This window comes from Glycine soja, chromosome 8 (assembly GCF_004193775.1).
Source record: "Glycine soja cultivar W05 chromosome 8, ASM419377v2, whole genome shotgun sequence".
Lineage (NCBI taxonomy): Eukaryota > Viridiplantae > Streptophyta > Magnoliopsida > Fabales > Fabaceae > Glycine > Glycine soja.
In genome coordinates this window covers 47,429,706-47,447,401 of record NC_041009.1, presented here as the reverse complement: position 1 = coordinate 47,447,401, position 17,696 = coordinate 47,429,706, and the positions used below count along the sequence as shown (strand labels likewise).

The 17,696-nt window shown below is 36.0% G+C and overlaps 2 protein-coding genes and 1 long non-coding RNA gene across 4 annotated transcripts; 2 read left to right on the top strand and 1 right to left on the bottom strand.

Annotated features, from left to right (window-relative positions):
- The first annotated feature begins 595 nt into the window (after positions 1-595).
- On the top strand, positions 596-5,299 carry LOC114423796. Its single transcript, XM_028390679.1, has 7 exons — positions 596-681; positions 823-1,011; positions 1,089-1,142; positions 1,363-1,443; positions 3,660-3,729; positions 3,845-3,933; positions 4,937-5,299. The coding sequence occupies exons 2-7, from the start codon at positions 832-834 to the stop codon at positions 5,069-5,071; spliced, it is 609 nt and encodes a 202-aa protein (XP_028246480.1). The 5' UTR covers positions 596-681; positions 823-831; the 3' UTR covers positions 5,072-5,299.
- A 302-nt stretch (positions 5,300-5,601) lies between these two features.
- LOC114423797 lies at positions 5,602-6,612 on the bottom strand. Its single transcript, XR_003668904.1, has 2 exons — positions 6,482-6,612; positions 5,602-6,307 (listed from the first exon to the last, which is right to left on the bottom strand). It is a non-coding gene; the product is annotated as an uncharacterized LOC114423797 (long non-coding RNA).
- On the top strand, positions 6,302-17,427 carry LOC114423794 (chloroplast envelope membrane protein-like). Of its 2 annotated transcripts, XM_028390678.1 has the most exons (8): positions 6,302-7,791; positions 7,937-8,022; positions 10,185-10,358; positions 10,883-10,997; positions 13,254-13,351; positions 15,620-15,755; positions 16,056-16,129; positions 17,119-17,427. In XM_028390678.1, the coding sequence occupies exons 1-7, from the start codon at positions 7,162-7,164 to the stop codon at positions 16,122-16,124; spliced, it is 1,308 nt and encodes a 435-aa protein (XP_028246479.1). In that variant the 5' UTR covers positions 6,302-7,161; the 3' UTR covers positions 16,125-16,129; positions 17,119-17,427. The 2 variants fall into 2 exon arrangements, with proteins under 2 accessions (XP_028246479.1, XP_028246478.1); XM_028390677.1 differs by lacking the exon at positions 17,119-17,427 and having other exon boundaries at positions 16,056-16,309.
- Positions 17,428-17,696: the final 269 nt, after the last annotated feature.

The window sequence follows — 17,696 nt, the reverse complement described above, 5'->3', positions numbered from 1 at the left end:
CTATTATTGAAATTCTTTAAATCATATCTAGAATCTTATTTTTATGTTATATTTATTGTTCTTTAAATCCTAATTTTGAACCATTTTTATTATATATTCATTATATAATACTATGTTTTCATTAATAGCATACATTATTTTTGCGTTTTTCTTCATGTGGCGCTATGTTTCAAGGTATGTTCATGACTAATTTCATCTATTATACACCTTAATTCTAAAACAAAGCTTTTGATGGTGATTTTTTTTCATTAAGCGTGTTTATTCATTTTTCTAATCTAAGTCTATATTAATGATTCAGGCCTCAACCATTTCAATGACTATAAAGTAATTTGATTGAGATATGATTTTTTATTATCGGAAAGAAAAAAGATGGATCTTAATAATTAATTATTTAAAAAGTAATTAAATGAAAAGAAAAAAGATGGATCTTAATAATTTTGAGGATAATTTTAAAAAAATTAATATAAATTGCTAATAAATTTAATACTACCAATTAAATTATTATTTTTTGGTTAAAAGTATGAATTAATTAAAAGAATATTAGGTTTAGGTAACAAGCCAGTAAAAAGTTAACTTGTAGAGTAATAGTATGCTACTAAAATGCTTTTGGATACACACTACTATAGTTGACTTTGCCATTCTTTCTTTGCGGAAGAGCTATTATTAATTGGATCCTGCTTTGTGAGTTGAAGGGCTTTGCTTTTGTTTCTTCTATTCCACTGCGGCTACTGACGAATCTCTTATCTTCTTCTGCTTCCTAAATGTGAGTTCATTCATTTGATGTTGCAACTTAAAGTTTTGTTTTGTTTGAAATTGAAATAGTGAAGTAAAATGGAGTCTGGAGCTGGAGGCCTAGTGTCGTCGTCTGAGAAAGAAGGAGCCTCGTATACCTATTGGGTTAGGAAAATAACGGAAGATGCAGCGCCTTTGCCTCTGCCTCGTAAGCTCAACCCAGAAGATCTTCCCCCTTCCCAATCTCAATCTTCCACGCTTGCTTCAGCTTGGAATCGCGTATGTATGACCACCTAAAGGGCTGTTGTTTTTTCTTGTATCAATCAATGAATTTGAGTTCTGCAAAATTAATGTAGGCTGGGACATGGGAGGAGAAAAGTCTAAGCAATTGGGCAACTCCAAGAATTAAGGTTTGCATCTCATATCCATTTTGTCTTTTTTTCCCTTTATGCTATGTATATGTTGTAAATCTTGTATGTGATTGTGTTCAAGTTCAACTATCTTAGAAACTGTTTGATTTCATCTTGCAATCTTACATAAAGTGTCATGAACTTGTTGCAGCTAATCATATTTAATAATTTGTTTGTTTCTTTAAGCTCTGGTTGGTTATTCTTTGCATTTTTTTTTCAGGAGTTGCTTTTCTCATTAGGCTCCATTCAGTTCTCCTTTGGCAGGGCAGAAGTAGAAGATGTAACAAAATGCGTTGGCGATGTGAGTGTATTATATATTAATATGATTTACTTTTAACCGTGTCTATTCCTGTATTACAGGACATTCACATATAATACTTTGTGGGTCAGTTTGGTGGCCCCTTTGAAAATAAGAGTGAAAAATTATGGGATGAAATTTATATGAAAAAATTATCTTTGAAGTTTGCATCCCCAATTTTACAAGGATTCAAACAGACTCCAGAGATTCCAATTTAAGTCTTGGATTGGATGATTTAATTTTTTTAATAGAATTTTCTTATCCAATGATTGAATGTATGTTTATATTGCCATTCATCTATTTGTTAACTTTTTTAATGCTAATGATGTGCTTCAAATTGGTGGAGTCTAGAGAATCAGGTTTTTTTCAGCTAAATTTTTTCAAGGTACTCGTCAGGTTCAGATTTATAGGAAAATGTTGTAAGTCTCACATTGGTTGCATTTGTAATTATATTTTAATTATTTTGTTACTCGTGTAGATTATGAGTTACCGAAGCTTTAGCTTTAGTTTAGGGACATAATTATTTAGTTTTGTATATTGTAATGTTGTGCACCGTTTCTATTATTCTGAAATAGTATCAAAGCTCTAGATCTGGGAGACTTTGCTTCTGCAAATCACTGTTGCACAGCTGCATTCTTTGCTATTTTTTTTTTCCTTTTCCTTTTTTGCACTTTCATATTGCTCAATTCTCTTTGTGGATATCAAGATCACCACTGCTTTTATGATTGGAGACCTCACTAAGCAAACCACCATCCAATGTTAGACCAACCACTAGCAACCTATCTCTGGCAACCTGCTTATGCATTGGTGAACCCCTGTATGTATCAGTCACACCCCTCTTCTGACTGCCTGAGGTAGTGTGTCTGACCACTATTCATCCCACTGCCAATCCCATTTGTCTCATCTCTGACTCCTCTACCAGTTTCTGTCCTCAGACTCACCTTGTACAATTGGTACCAACGACCAACCTGCTAGCCATCCTTCTAAACAATAACCATTTTACTATCTGACTCGGTCTCGACCACCTTGTCTAATACAACCAACCATGACTCAACCACCACTGAATGTACCTTGCTGGAAATGAGACTTTTACATATTGGGAATTGCTGTGTTAAAGTTTAGGATTCATGAATGTTCAGATTCGTGCATAGTACGCATCTTGTATACTTAGGGAATTGCATTTTTATTTACTCTTCTTAAATGTAATTAAAATCTGAAATATATATAAATACATGGCTAATTTGATCTCTCTATTCAATTTAGTCTCTTTATTTTTAAAAAGTTTAATTAGGTCCCATAATTTTCAAAACTGATGCAATGTTATCCTTTCCGTTAGCACTATAACGGAAGTGTCCTACATGACAACTAGCACACAGCAACATCATTTCCCACAATTGGACGGAAAAGGAAATGTTGCAGCTGTTTTGAAAATTGTGGGATGAAATTGAACTATTTAATAATAGAGGAACCAAATTGAATCAGTTAAATAAATAAAAGAACAATTTAGTAATTTAGCAGCTTTTAGCCCTGATGAAGGATTAATAATGCTTTGTTATTGTTTAATGTAAGCACTAAAAACAAATAGAATTTAAATGGGGGCTAAAACTTAAGAAACATCAGATTTCAAAGACCAAAATTATATTTAAACTTTTATTTTTAATGTGTTCTTCCTTTCTATTTACCAAAGTTGTATATATATTATATATATAGAGAGAGAGGAGGGATCAAATACACTAAGAGTAACTCATTTTTAGAATTATTCCTCATCTTCACCATTAATTTTTTTGAAATCTAATGGTTGTAATAAGTCACTAATCTTATTTGTTATCTTTCACCTATCTTGCTTTGTAGTGATATAACTTATACCCTACTTTATCTATAAATACTTTTTTGGTTGTTTTAAAAAAATAATAATCTTATTTGTTAGATTTCAAGAAAATGAATGATAAGAAATAACTCTAAGAAAATTATTTTCGGTGTAAGTTGATCCCTCCTCATATATATATATATATATATATATATATATGTATATAAACTTCTCCCATACCAATTTTTAATGCTTTGTGCTCTCCCTATCATTGGTGAGTTACATACTTGTTACATGCTATTCACTTGAGTTTATATTCCAAAGAAGAATCAAAAGGAAAGGAAAACTTTGAATATCGTTGCCCAAAATAGTTATATATATTACTGATATTTCTTGATTGTACATTTCTTAGGCATTCATGGTGATAGTTCGGAACAAGAAACGTGTTGGTTATACATATGAGTTGACCTTAAAAGTCAAAGGTGAGGTACTATCAACCATTCTTTTTAAGGATTTCAATCTAGCTGTTCTTTATTCTTCTTTATGCATTTCAATCTAATTACTTTATAAGTCATGCTGATTTGCGAAGGGATGTAGGGGAATGGATCATACAAGGAGAGAAGAAGTTTATTGGGGGTCATATAGATGTCCCAGAGTTCTCATTTGGTGAACTAGATGACTTGCAGGTACCTCTTAATGTTGATTTTGATTTAAACACTTTTGAGTTACTAGAAAATTGAGAAGGGTCATATGCTGTTTGGAATAGTGCATGGTCAGAAGAGTTGATTTTGATTATCCACTATTGAGGAAGTAGAGACAATGCTATAAAGACGTGTAGGAATTTGACGCACACACCCTTAACTCTCCTTCGCTGTATTAGTAAAATAATGTGAATATGTATCCACTTCCACTAGTTTTTGTTAGATTTTTCTTAAAATTAATTGACTTTAAGTAAAGTTGTCCAACATATATATAAGCTGTATCCCAAAACAAGCTAACCTACTGGAATAGGCAATTTACCAAGATGAGTTATAGACTTTGATACCATATTAGATTTCCTCTTAAAATCAATTGATGTTAAGTAAAGTTGACCAACAAATATCCCAAGAATTGAGGCAAGTGATTTGTTACCTTCCAACAGTTTTGTGGGAAGCTCCAGAATCGACCAATACCACAACCTTCCTGCCTGCTATGGATCTTTAAACCTTAAATGATTGCAATGTTGCCTGCTCTCTGTAAATGTAGAATATCTGCTGCCACTTGTCATTGGGTTTGGGGGTGTTGGTTCCTTGATCCTGGGAATGGATTCTGTCTTGGTTGCATTGCTCCTCACTAGAAGTGGTGAGCATCTATAAAAGGCACTTTTGCCCAAGTTAGTGGATGTCCAAAGTGGAAGGAATACCCTATCTATCTACTATCTAGTGTGTGTATGTGCTGCCTCTGCTTACGAGTGTCCTCTCTTTGTACGGCTACGTGGGTGAGAGCGCACTCATTTTCTTAGTAACAACTGTTAATACCCCATATAACTAGTTTTGGCATTATAGGCTTAGGCATGATAATGCGGGTGCTTCTAAGAAGTGAGAGACCTATAACCTATTGGTTTGCACGTATAAACCCCACTGCTTCGATTAAATGATTAGTTATTTGCTTATATGATCTGTTTCCTTCTTCCGGCAAAATTTTCAACAGGTGGAAGTGAGACTGAGTGAAGCAAGGGATATCTTGCATCAAGACAAGACACAGATGCGCAACGACTTGAAGCTATTTTTACAGCCTGTTCGGGAAAAGTTGCTGCAATTCGAACAGGAACTCAGAGATAGATAGATAGATAGAAAGAGGAAGTATTCGTATCTGTGACAAAAGCCATGCAGTTTTTGTAATTTTAGTCGGTACTTGTATTTCTAGTACAATCTCTTCCCGAAATAAAGTTGTGTTAATGTCTGGATCTAACCTACAATTATGGAAGTTCTCTCGGGTAAATTCGAACATGAGGCCTAAGCATTTCAATTATCATACATTAAATTGAATATATGGCGTGGTTTTGCTCATGAATCTCAATTCACTGAAACTGTTTCCTCTGCTTTCCGCGTCCCCTGAGATCAATTTTGAATGATATAGAGTTGATAAGACACGTATCACTTTTCCAGTTGAATTTTTTTTCATGATTAAATATTTGAAACGTTGTTAATCTTATTTCACTTTATTTTTCATGTGTCGTGCTGACTTGTAAATGTAATTGGAATTCTAGTATGTAAATCTCACTTAAAAAGCAAGTTTCAGTTCCTTGAGGAAAATTAACCATTAGATATTTCACATTGGTTACCATTATTTTAAGGTTTCTATTAGTAGTACTATTTCACCTAAATAACATGGTAGACAATCCATTCTCATAACGTGGGACATTTAAGTATAACAAACTTTCGTTTGAACTTTATTTTTGCCAGATCTCTATCATGACAAATTCTATCTTGCAAAAATTAAACTTTTTCTTAATCGAAGGCTTAACATTTTTTCAGTTTTTTCTTTTTTCGTTTTATTTTTTACCTCCTTTTCCCACTTTGTCCCCATGACACCATCTCCCACACCCACCAGAAGCAACCACACCGTGTTGTTGCCGTCAATGCGTCGACCACCGAGAGCCAACTTCCGCCGACGCCGTAACGACACTGAAACCGCCGTCTACGACGATCCCTCTCTTTTCAAATCTTGAAACCACAAACACATTTCTCAAATCAGGAAAAAAAGTCACCTTTCTCTAGCGCGCACATCACCGCCACCAACCACCACGAACCACGTCGGCACAGAATTCCGAATCCACCACTCCATAACGGCGCGACACTCAGACCCAAACCAAATGCCCTCACCAAAAAATCGTGCTGCCAGCGTCAGCACCGCGCAACCAGCGCCACCGTCGCGCGCGACATCATCTCCCCTAACCTTCGTCTTCTATAGCAAAACACCATAACCACCCATCAACGTCCAAGCAAAAGTCCGTAACATACCTACCAGAAACCACCATCCACCATTAGAAAGCGTTGTAACTACCAAACACGAACAGATCTGCAGAAAAAAAAAACACAAACACAAACAAAAACAGACATTAGTTCTCCGTTCAGATTTGCGAAGTAGCCGTCAAAACCAAGGAATTCATTCAGATCTGTTTCAATCGAACCCAATAATGGTGTTGCGAAACAGATTTGACTGGATTCCAGTGTTCCAACGAAGGTACTCAACCGATGAAGGTCGACGGTGGTTGCAAAGGACTGACGGAGGGGCAGTGGTGGCGCGGGTTTGACGGAGGTGCGGTGGTCGCAAAGGATTGGCGAAGGTGCAACGGTGACACGGTTTTGAAAGAGGTGCGGTGGTGACGCGGATTTGACAGAGGTGGCGATGGTTGCAAAGGATTAACGGAGGTGTGGCGGTGGCGCAGGTTTGATAGAGGTGCGGTAGGGTTGAGAAAAGATAGGCGCAGATTTGCATCAGAGAGGGAGGGTTAGTTTTGGAAAGAAGGAGCAAAAAAGAGAAAATAAGATAGTATACGCGCGCAAGTTTGGATGGCTATGGTACACTCTGGGCTAATCTGACCTGTACCGTCCGTAAGATGTGCCATTAAAATGAATGAAAGGATAGGATTTTCGGATGGACCATAAATTGAATAATGATAATAAGGAGTAATGTCTAAACAGTAGATTTTTTTTATACATAGTATGATGATATGTGAATAATAGAGAATTGAAGAGAGAGAGAACAAGAACGTGGCGGAACAATAGCCATGCCCAAGAATGTGCTGGGTAATGCTCTTTCTTGTACGGACGTATAAGAGAGGCAAAAAGGCGTGACGTGAGGAATTGAACTGTGCAGAAGCAGAATGTGCATTCACTTGTTGGGGAACTGAAAAATGTGGGCATATATTCATGATCTTGATGAGCTCTTCAATTGTTTTATGCGACAAGAACTTAATCCTCTTTAATCAGAAACTGCTTTTGAAGTCTTTCGTCTCGCATGGTTCATCATCCAACTTTGTGATTCAGTTTGGCAGCAAAACGAGGCGTCTTAATGGGTTCATTTCAAAAGCGGAAAAGCATTCAAGGAAAAGCAGTTGGTGGCAGAATTTTTTTTTCAAAGATGATGGGAATTGGCTTGGTTTGAGGGACGATGATATGGCCGAGGCCGAGGCTGAGGCTGAGGCTGAAGGCGAGGGTGAGAGGACACAAGAGTTATCCGAGGGCGACAAGTTTGAGGCATGGAAGCGGAGAGCTGAAGCAATTGTGGAGTTGAGGGAAGCCCAAGAAGATAGGAGGAACCAAGACTATAGAAAATGGGAAGACTGGCTTTTGGATGGGGATGGGGATGGGAATGGTGAGGATAACACTTCTTCTTGGGAGCAAGGGATGAAGGATTATAGGGAAAATGTGCGAGCTGATTCCGGTGATGTTCCCGTCGAAAAGGGGTTCGTAGAGTCCGCTAGGTATTTGATTTTTGGAAGGGAAGATGATGACATGCTTTATGAAGACCGTGTTTTCCAGTATGCCTCATCAAATTCGGTTAGTGCTTTTGTTTCTTTTCATCAATGCTTGTCATTTATGTAATCATTTGTCTTCTCAATCAAAACCCTCATTTAGCTGATGATAGCTTAGCATTTACTTAATATATTCTTTAATCAGTAACTCTATTCCATGTACCAAACAGGCTAAATTTTTGGCCGTGTTGATTATTGTACCTTGGGCAATGGACTTTCTGGTTCATGACTATATACTTATGCCATTTTTAGACAGGTATTTATTGGTAATCAAGTCTCTCTGATTCAAATCTTATATTTTTGTTCTGAACATATGAAATGTTTTTCTATTGGCAAAATTTTATTCTGTTTTGCTAAATTGCTTCAAGATTTGTCCACAAGCAGACTACAGATACGCCTGAGTTTGTGCTTCTCTCTGCAAGCTGTTTGTAGGAGTGTAATGTATTAGGAGGACAAGGCGAATGAAAGTGGATATATTTGATTGGAATGTCTTGCCTATTATTTAAAACTATGGTGGGCTAGGCCAATGTTTTAGTACATGGAATGAGGCCGAGTACTGTAGTGGTGAGATCAATCTGAGATGTAATAAGGTTGCCCATGACCATGCTAAGGAAACTCAGACTGCCAAGGACTATCATTTGTCTCTGAATCAGCTACCAAGTAGGAACCTATAAATACAGTCTGAGAAAAGAAGAGGCCAAGATATTATGTATAGCTAATCTCATAATTCAGTGCCAAAAAATATAGCATCAACAGAAATTAGTGGTTTGCCAGAATATAATTAATTCTTTTTAAGTATTGTGCGGTTGAATGAAAAACCATTCTGACTAGCAGAGTAGCATGTGATGTAGTATTGGTCCTACCATTATTTGTTCTCAAATAGTCAAATGTATTTGTGTTAAAGATCAATTTTCCCAATAGCCCCAGTTATAAGGTGGATGCTCAATAATAGTTTTATATCTATAGCATGATCATTTAGGCCTTGTTACTTTATTGACCAGACCGCAGCAATAAGCACTAATGCAGCCTTGATGGATTCTTGGGTGTGGGGAGCTGAACCAAGTGGGATCTTTTCTACAAACTCTGCTTATAATTGTATCAAAGCTGACCAGTTACCTCATCAGCCCATTAGTGGCTTTAGACAGCTATGGGAAATCAAAATCCCTCCTACAGCTTTATCTTTTGCTTGGAGATTACTCTGGGATAGGCTTCCTTCTAAGGAAAACCTAATTAGGAGGCAGATTGTCCTTCAAAATGACCTCTGCCCCTTCTGCCAAAGCCAAGTCGAATCTGCCTCCCACCTATTTTTCACTTGTCATAAAATTATGCCTTTGTGGTGGGAATTTAATTCCTGGGTCAGGGAAGATAGAGCTCTGCACAGCAACCCTATGGATAACTTTCTTCAGCACTGCTCCTTTGCTGGCTCGAGGAACTCCAATACAAGGAGGAAGGTCTGGTGGATAGCAGCTACAAAATCCATATGGAACCTCAAAAATGACATGATTTTTAATAATCAGCCTTTTGTCATTTCCAAATTGGTGGATAATGCAATCTTTCTCACTTGGTCATGGCTGAGGGGGTGGGAAAAGGACTTCAATGTTCCTTTTCACCAATGGTCCTCAACTATGTCTTTGTCTTTTACCTAGTCTGTGATTTGTACGGTTGGGCATTGTTATTCTTTGTTGGCTTGTTATTTGCTGGTTATGTTCTTGTGTTTTCGGAGATACTATATCCTTTGTTTCCTTGTAGTACTCCTGGTACTATTCTTATCATATATATAATATTATCTTTGGCCGTTCAAAAAAAAAAACAGTGCTACTAGGGTTACCATTAAGAGAGGGCACAGCTACTATAGATATACCTAAAGGAAACTAATTAGACAATTTCATTTCATGGTCCAAAACCTTACAAGGGTAGCCATTGAATAGGCTAGCTACAACGGCCCATAAATCTGTGCCAAACACTTGGCAAGATCAAGGCTTTTAGGGAAAGCAAAATAACAATATCAAAACATAGTTATCCAGAGTCAAAAGTGATTGGACACAGTCTTTGCTCCATATGGGCTTAGTGGTAGTGCGTCTGGGCCTGGTGAGAATGGGCACAGTAACAATTGCTCCGGGGTGGGGAGAAACCTTGCCCTTCACACTAGAGGCCTTTGGGCTTGAAATCTCTGCACAAGCCCGCTTTCCCTCGTGCTGAAGTTTAATTTAATTATGAAGAAGGGGGCCAAGGATCAAACTCATGACCACCTTGTGAGAGAGATTTGAAAGAAAACTATGATTTTCATCTTTTTTTTTCTTTGTTGTCTTTGTTATTGAGTAAAAGTTTTTCAGATTATTCATCTTTTACTTGTGTGTTAGTTTTAATTTCTTGAATTGAAAATTTCTTATAACAATTAAAACTTTTTGCTATTGATAGATATGTGAAGACTGTACCACTTGCAGCACAAATGCTTGATGTGAGAAGATATCAAAAACTTCAAATAATTGAGGAACTAAGAACTGAGAGGGGACGATTTGAACTTGAGGTTGAGATTGGTAAATCTCCACCTCTTTCTGATGATGAGGTTTGGTGGGAATTAAGGCATAGAGCGTAAGATCAACCCTTCTTTCTTTTGCCTGATCATCTTGAATGGTGCTCTTTCTTTTTCTCGTTTTGGTTACTATATCTGCATTCATTATATGAAGCATTAAAAGAACATTGAATTCACTAGGAAAGTCCACAAATCAATCATGAGAAAGAGTGCACTGTAACTGCCTGTCATTTAATATGCCTCTCACTAATCTTATGAAATCTGCTCACGATTCTTTGCCTGAATTCTGCCTTATAAAGAGCTTGTGAACTGATGAAAGCTTTGAGCAAAAGGAAAATCAATCTTGTTGATTTGTCTTAGAATGTGGGTTTGGGGCCTAACTCAATCCAAAAGCTAGCTGATGGGGTGAGGGTTGCCCTCCGCTAATATGTTCTATCTTTGCCTTATTCTCTAGCCAATGTGGGACTTGGTTATTCCCAATAATTTGTTGTTATGCTATTTAGCAAGAGTCATTATTTTAAGATAACCTTTGATTGTTGTAAATTCATTCTCCTTTTTGCCTTTCTACTTGTTGCACCAACAGATTAGATTTAAGAGAAGAGTGGAGACTGGAAAATCGCAGAGCATTTGCCAACATATGGTCAGATACAGTTTACGGGATCTCTTTGTTTATTCTTTTATACTTCAATAAGAGTAAAGTAAGTTTACCATTTTCTTTCTGTTATATGTTTTTATGCATTAACAGTTTTATTGGACTTGTTATCTATCATAATGTGAAACGTTGTTGTTTGTATGTTCACACATGTCTTATTTATAATCATTAGGGTATAACAGAATAAATCATAAATACATAAGAATAAGTCAAATCCCTAAAATTGCCGTAACCCCAACCCTAATTTCTAGTAATAGCTATTTACATGTTTAACTTGTGTTCAATATGCTATCTAACACCCTCTCAAGCTGGAAGCCTGGAACATATGTCATATGAGTCAAACTTGCTGCAAATGAAGTCACGAGAGCCTCTGAGGGACTTGGTGGTCATGTCAGGCAACTGGTCACTGGAGTTGAAAAAATCAGTTGTGATTTCCCCTAAAAGCAACATATCTCTTACAAAGTGATGATTTATATGTGTTTGGTTTGTTCATGGACGGATTTGATGCAATGTGGATTCAAGTACATGGGGAGGACGATGACAGATAGTTAGATGAGGATGGCTATGAGGATGATCACAGGGAACCTTCAATTTTAGATAATTTATCTTGATTTTGAGCTTGAGGACATGCTGAAAGTTGAGGCAGGGAATGATGATGTGGACCACGAATTACCACATCGCTTTATTTAAATCTTGAATTAATTCAGTTTTTTGTGTTTCTTAATATTTCCTTATCTTAATAAGATATGAATATCATAAATCCCTGTTTTCATATTGTTAATATTAGTATTTTTTATTAGGATAATTGATAATTGTTATGGTTATATTAATTAGTGATCTCTTTATTTTTCATTTTATTAATTAGTATAATTGTTAGATATGATCCTACTAATAAGGGATCTATTTGTTTTTTATTTCATCAATTAGGGTAATTGCTAATTTTGATCCTATTAATTAGGGATATATCTGTAAGCCTTTTTAAAAGGAAAACCTGATTGGAACATTATCAATGAGAAATTATTTTTAGAAAAACTTGTGTTAGTTTAGGAGAAGCTTTGTCAAGGATGATTCTGCTTCTTGCTTTCTGTATAGGTTGCAAGGAGTCTTATGTGTCTAGGTACATGACTCAATCCCATGCGAAGATTCATTACACAGGTTGACAAGTATTTGAGATATGAGAATCACAAGGACTAGAAGAAGGGTTACGTTCAGTGATTACTTTCAGGTCGGGTGACTGGAGTGTTGTCTGGACTAGATTGAGTTTTTTCTCCTTTGGCATACCAATGCTGGTTCACTGGCCTTGGTTTTCACTGGTTTTGGTGCATATAGAAGGCACTGATTCTTGGGAACGAGGAGACAAAAAGAATCATGTGGAAAAGGATCAGTGAGAGAAGACTCAAACTTAGTTTCTAAATGGTTCTCCCCCTAAAGCTAAGAGCAAGGGAAAGACTCATTTTCCTGGAATGTGACATCCATAGAGATAAATTGACGACTCAAGGGTGATAACACTTGTTTGCACAAACCTCCAATTTATTGTGATGTTGTTTATGAATGTCGATAAAGGCAACACATCCAAAGATTCCAAATTGTGTTTATACCATCCGATAAAATTGCACGAACAATTGTGGTACCTCCAATTTATTTTTCATCAAGAGCAACCAAGTTACTTGAGTACAATTATCGATAAATGAGAAAAACCATCTTGTGCCAGAAACATTAGAAACAGGTACTAGGCCCCAAACAATGGAATGAATAAGGTCAAATGGCTCAACACTTTTATTGTAGCTAGGAGAAAAGATTAGTTGATGGTGTTTGTCTAACGCACAAATTTCACTATTAATAGGCCACACTATGCTTCTCTTAATGTGTGCTGTGTGTGATGATTGTTCAGAATTGGTTGCTAATTTATTCTTACATTACATTGCTCTTTTTATTTTTATTTTTAATCGAATACATTGTTCAGTCTTTTTGGTGAATTTGGAAGTGCCATAGACCTAATTTCAGTGACTAGCTTTAAAGGTTTGGTAGAAATGAGGATGCTAAGTATTTGTAGCAATGTGCAGTTTGAGCTACTATTTGGTGCAACTGGTTGGAACATAACACTCATATCTTTAAGGAGGATTCTTCAGCATAGCAGTTGATTCAGGCTATGTTTAGGCAGTTTCATTTTTAATACTTTCAATTCCTATTTTTTTAAAACATTGATTGTTGATATTTGCTAATATTTTATGTTGAGCTTTAATCTGAAATATACATACATATTAATTATGTTTTGATTTGTTTCTTTGCTCCTGTTGTGCAGGTAGCTTTGCTCAAATTTACAGGTTATAAAATTATCAATAACATTTCAGATACTGGGAAGGCTTTTCTAATTATACTGATCACAGATATATTCTTAGGGTAATTTTCCTTTGCAACTCATAATCGCCTTCCATTTTGTGAAACTTGGTTTCTAATGAATTATTGATTTGCTCATGGTATCACATGTACCATGTATTAATTAATGCATTCAAAAGAAGTATCATAGCATTAGAAAAAGTAGCTAAACTATCTACAAGAGAGAAAAACATTTTGTATGCATTAAGCCATTAAGAAATGGAATATTTTGTGTTAATAATGGTTTAGCTTTCTACTTGGCCAGAAGAGATAGGAGTTCATTAACATCCCACTGAGCTTGAAGTAATTATCATTTATCGGCATTGAAGACTTCTTTGAATCTGTCAAGTTTAAGCTGTAGAAAAGACACTTAGGAGAAGTGGGAATCTGTGTTTCAAATGCATTAATGTTCTTCTTTCCATATGTTGTGATTATATTCTAATTTGATGAGATATTATTTCCTTGTTTCCTAATTTTCTTATTTTTATTTAGTTTCCTTATTTCCTCGTGACCCTACAATGATCCTACCTTTCAGCAATCTTATCAGTGATCCATCACAGCAGCGTGTGATCTTACACATTGGGTGATGCTTTTAAAAACAGTGGTGCCAAACCATTCTGCCTCTCGTATTGTAAAACCATTAAAAAAAAACTCTATTCATAGTAGAAAATGAATCCATCATAAGGGTCTGTGATCTTACTTGAATAAAATTATCATTTAATCCCATGAGGAATCAAATTTTATAATCCTGATCCTTGTACCTTTTAACATTCCTCATTGCTTCACAAGTGCATCTTACAGGGCAAATACACTGAGGCATTGGCCTAAGATTTTCCAGCTCCTCCCATAATACCTTCAATCCCATGTAAAAATCAGTCACAGCCATAGATCCCTGCTTGATACAATACGACTTTGTTGTATTTCTGCTACTCGAATCAGATCCCCTTGAGAGAATTGCTCCCAGAGATCCTTCTAAACTTCAGCAACAACTTCCTCATAAATGATGCTTTGTGCTATGGATGGCACAACATGGTTCATGATCCAAGAGTGGATCAAATTATTACACCTTTCCCAGACATTGAAATTGGGATCAAACTCGTCTAGTGGTGGGTACAAATCGCAATCCATCATAGAACTTGAATTTGTTCTTAGAGATCAAATCCTTCTTCATCAACTTTGCCCAGGCATGTTAATTATTACCATTGAGCGGAGGGCTCACCAATGCTACATTCAGATTTTCTGCAGGACAAATATAATAAGGGCTCGCTGGATTCGGGTACTTGAAGGGTTAGTGAAACTCGATTGGAACTTGAAGTACAGGTGGTGAAGGGTTAGTGACACCCGAATTCCTCGACATGATTGAGTTGCACAGGAAATTTCTAAGTTAGACCTGGTTAGACATTTACTTTATCTCACTACAACCAGACCTGACCTTTGTTTTGCCACACAATTGTCCCATTCTTATCATTTCTCACCATGTTGCATTACAAAGCAGCCCAAAAAATTCTTGAAGTATTTAAAAGGCAATTCTGACAAAAGAATTCTATTCCCTCACGCCTCTGTACTTCATATTCTTGGTTTAGTGATGCTGATTGGGCGGGTTTCCCAGACACAAGGCATTCAATAAGTGGTTATTGCTTCTTTTCTTGGGGACTCTCTGTTCAGCTGGAAATCAAAGCAAACTACTGTTGCCTCTTCCTCTGCAGAAGAAGAATAATGTGCCTTTGCCACAGGCTCTTGTGACCTTCAGTGGCTTAAGTTTCTACTTGATGATCTTCATGTTCACTGCACCAAACAAGCTGTTCTCTGCTGTGACAAAAACAGTACACAGCACATTGCCTCTATTTTGGTTTTTCACGAGCGAACAAAACATCTAGATATCGACTGCCATGTAGTATGGGAAAGGTGCACATTCAGACTCATAAAGCTGCTGCCTCTTGCCTCCAATGCAAGATTGCAGATTTTTTCACTAAAGGACTCTTGGCCAAGCTCTTCTATCACTTCCTTTTCATGCTGAGGATGGTTGATATATTTCAACCCTCAGCTTGAGGGAGGGTATTAGACAAGTATCTACAATTTGGGGACCATTACTGGTGAAAGTTAGTTTTGTAACCCACTCACCCACACGTTTATTTTCAGCTCACTTTTTCTGTGTTTTGCATTTTATAGCTTTAGTCAGGTTATAAATACCATATGTGTATTCTGAACCCTTAAGAAAATTTGCATTGCTTTAGCCTTCAGTATAATATGCATGTTGTTGACTGCTTTTGTTGGACACTGGGATGCTTTCAGCTATCATTCTGAATCTGGTTGGCAAACTTTGCTAGAGATAATTGTTGAGCACTATGGACTTGAAGTTGATCAGTCTGCTATAACTATTTTTATCTGCCTGGTCCCAGTTGTCATTGATGCATGCGTGAAACTTTGGGTATGTTCTTTTCTTTAATGACTGCCAAATGCTACTGATTCCATGTCCATTTTCATTTCATGTACTTGTTTGTGTTAGAATTAGAAATACAAGGTCATCCGTTGGCCTCTACCTAAAATTGTCCTGCATTCAGATCTGCAACTGCCGCTTCTATGCAATAACCCTTATTGATTTAATTTATTTCGTTGAACAGTAACATTACTAGGAATCTGAATTTCTATTTTGTGGACAGCTATGGAAATTTGCCCTGTTTCAATTTGTAGTTATTAATAGGTATCACCTCTTGTTTTTGTGATACAGCTGTTTAAATTCCTCCCACGTTTATCCCCAAGCGTGACAAATATATTCCAAGAAATGAAACGTCACTAGTCTGGGTAAGTCAGTTTTCTTCAGCCATGCGGGTTTTGTCAACTGAAACAATTTTTAGTTTTTCACCCTAGCCTTGTAGTATTCTTGTATACATTTCTTTAAATTGCAATTCCAACATTTTGTGTAATAATGACTGTGCGATGAGTTCAGCTACTACTTCGAGGTTTCCTTACTTTTGTTAAAAATGGTGATAAGTACTCCCTCCGGTTTTTAATACTCCAATGCAAGATTGAGGATATTTTTTTTCCCCCTTATATATGATATATGAAAACGGAGGGAGTATGTATTTTTTTAAAAAAAATCCATAATGCTAACTGGCTTTCCTTTCAATTATATGGTAGACAACAGCTCAAGGAGCTTCAATGTGGCGGGGCATTGGTTTTGGTCCCTATATCTTAAAATTGATGAATATAGTTTTCTAACTTTTGAAAACATGTGAATTTGGTCCCTTTTCTAATTTTGTGGCCGTAAAAAATTGCCACTAAATGTGAAAGATTAAACGTGAAGGACTAAATTTACATATTTTTAAAAGTTAAAAGACTAAATTTGTCAATTTTAAAGTACAAGGACCTAAATCAAGTCTAACTAAAAGTTCACAAACCAGAAACACATTTATTTTGTATGTTTTTTTTTATATTGTTAAATAACTAGAGAAAATGAGTATTATGCACAATTAAGTAGTTATGACAACGGATTAGTTATGTTCTCTTTTTTCTGATGAATCAGAGGATCAATACCAAAAAGTAGTTATAAGTCCATATAACAAAAACCATGATAAAATTCACAAAAATATTTAAGAAGATAGGATATGAAGGAGTAGGAATAGGGAATTGTGGATTGATGGTTTTTATATTGGTTAACACTTAACCTCATAGAGCTATGTTCAGTTTTTAGATGTTTCCTAACATTTTATGCTAATTCATGCAAGATCTTTTCTTGAATCTTTTTTAGCACTCACCTTGGATATCTCACCAATGACTTAAAAAATATATAGGATGCCTCACCTACAGTATGTAGGATACTTCACCTACAATATATCCTTCAAGATTATTCACTCTCATACAATCTTTCAAAGAAAATGTAATGTAATCACCTACAAGTGAAACTTGAGATTTTTTTTTTCAAAAATCTCAATAATATGTAATCTTATAATATTTTTTCCCTTCACTTTTTTGTATTTCATATGAAGCCTATAAAGATACAAAATGACGAGGGCTTATTTTTCCAGTTATCTCTACAATTGATAATGTTGTAATAAACTATAATAAGCTAATAATGGATTATTTTGATCATTAGATTACTTGGTCATGGTTCAAGAACATCGTAATCAGTTACAAAGTCTTTGCAATATAAGTTACATGGAATGAGATAGTAGATTAAAACTTTGCTGGTTATGTACGTGCTTACAGTGCAATTAGGATTTGTCTCCTAAAATAAATGGAAAATGAGCTTACAAACAGTGCTAGACCTAATAAGTTAAAGTGAGAGTGTGCAAATGAACTTTAGTATTTTGAGAATAGCATAAGTTATATATATGAGGAGGATTAAATTATTATTGTTACACATTAAATA

Excerpts from the sequence above, each read along its gene's own strand:
- LOC114423796 (XM_028390679.1), top strand. The coding sequence starts at position 832 with ATGGAGTCTGGAGCTGGAGGCCTAGTGTCGTCGTCTGAGAAAGAAGGA. Across the intron at positions 1,012-1,088 it reads TTGCTTCAGCTTGGAATCGC|GCTGGGACATGGGAGGAGAA; the intron begins GTATGTATGACC and ends AAATTAATGTAG. Across the intron at positions 1,143-1,362 it reads GGGCAACTCCAAGAATTAAG|GAGTTGCTTTTCTCATTAGG; the intron begins GTTTGCATCTCA and ends TTTTTTTTTCAG.
- LOC114423794 (XM_028390678.1), top strand. The coding sequence starts at position 7,162 with ATGATCTTGATGAGCTCTTCAATTGTTTTATGCGACAAGAACTTAATC. Across the intron at positions 8,023-10,184 it reads CTTATGCCATTTTTAGACAG|ATATGTGAAGACTGTACCAC; the intron begins GTATTTATTGGT and ends TGCTATTGATAG. Across the intron at positions 10,359-10,882 it reads TGGGAATTAAGGCATAGAGC|ATTAGATTTAAGAGAAGAGT; the intron begins GTAAGATCAACC and ends TTGCACCAACAG.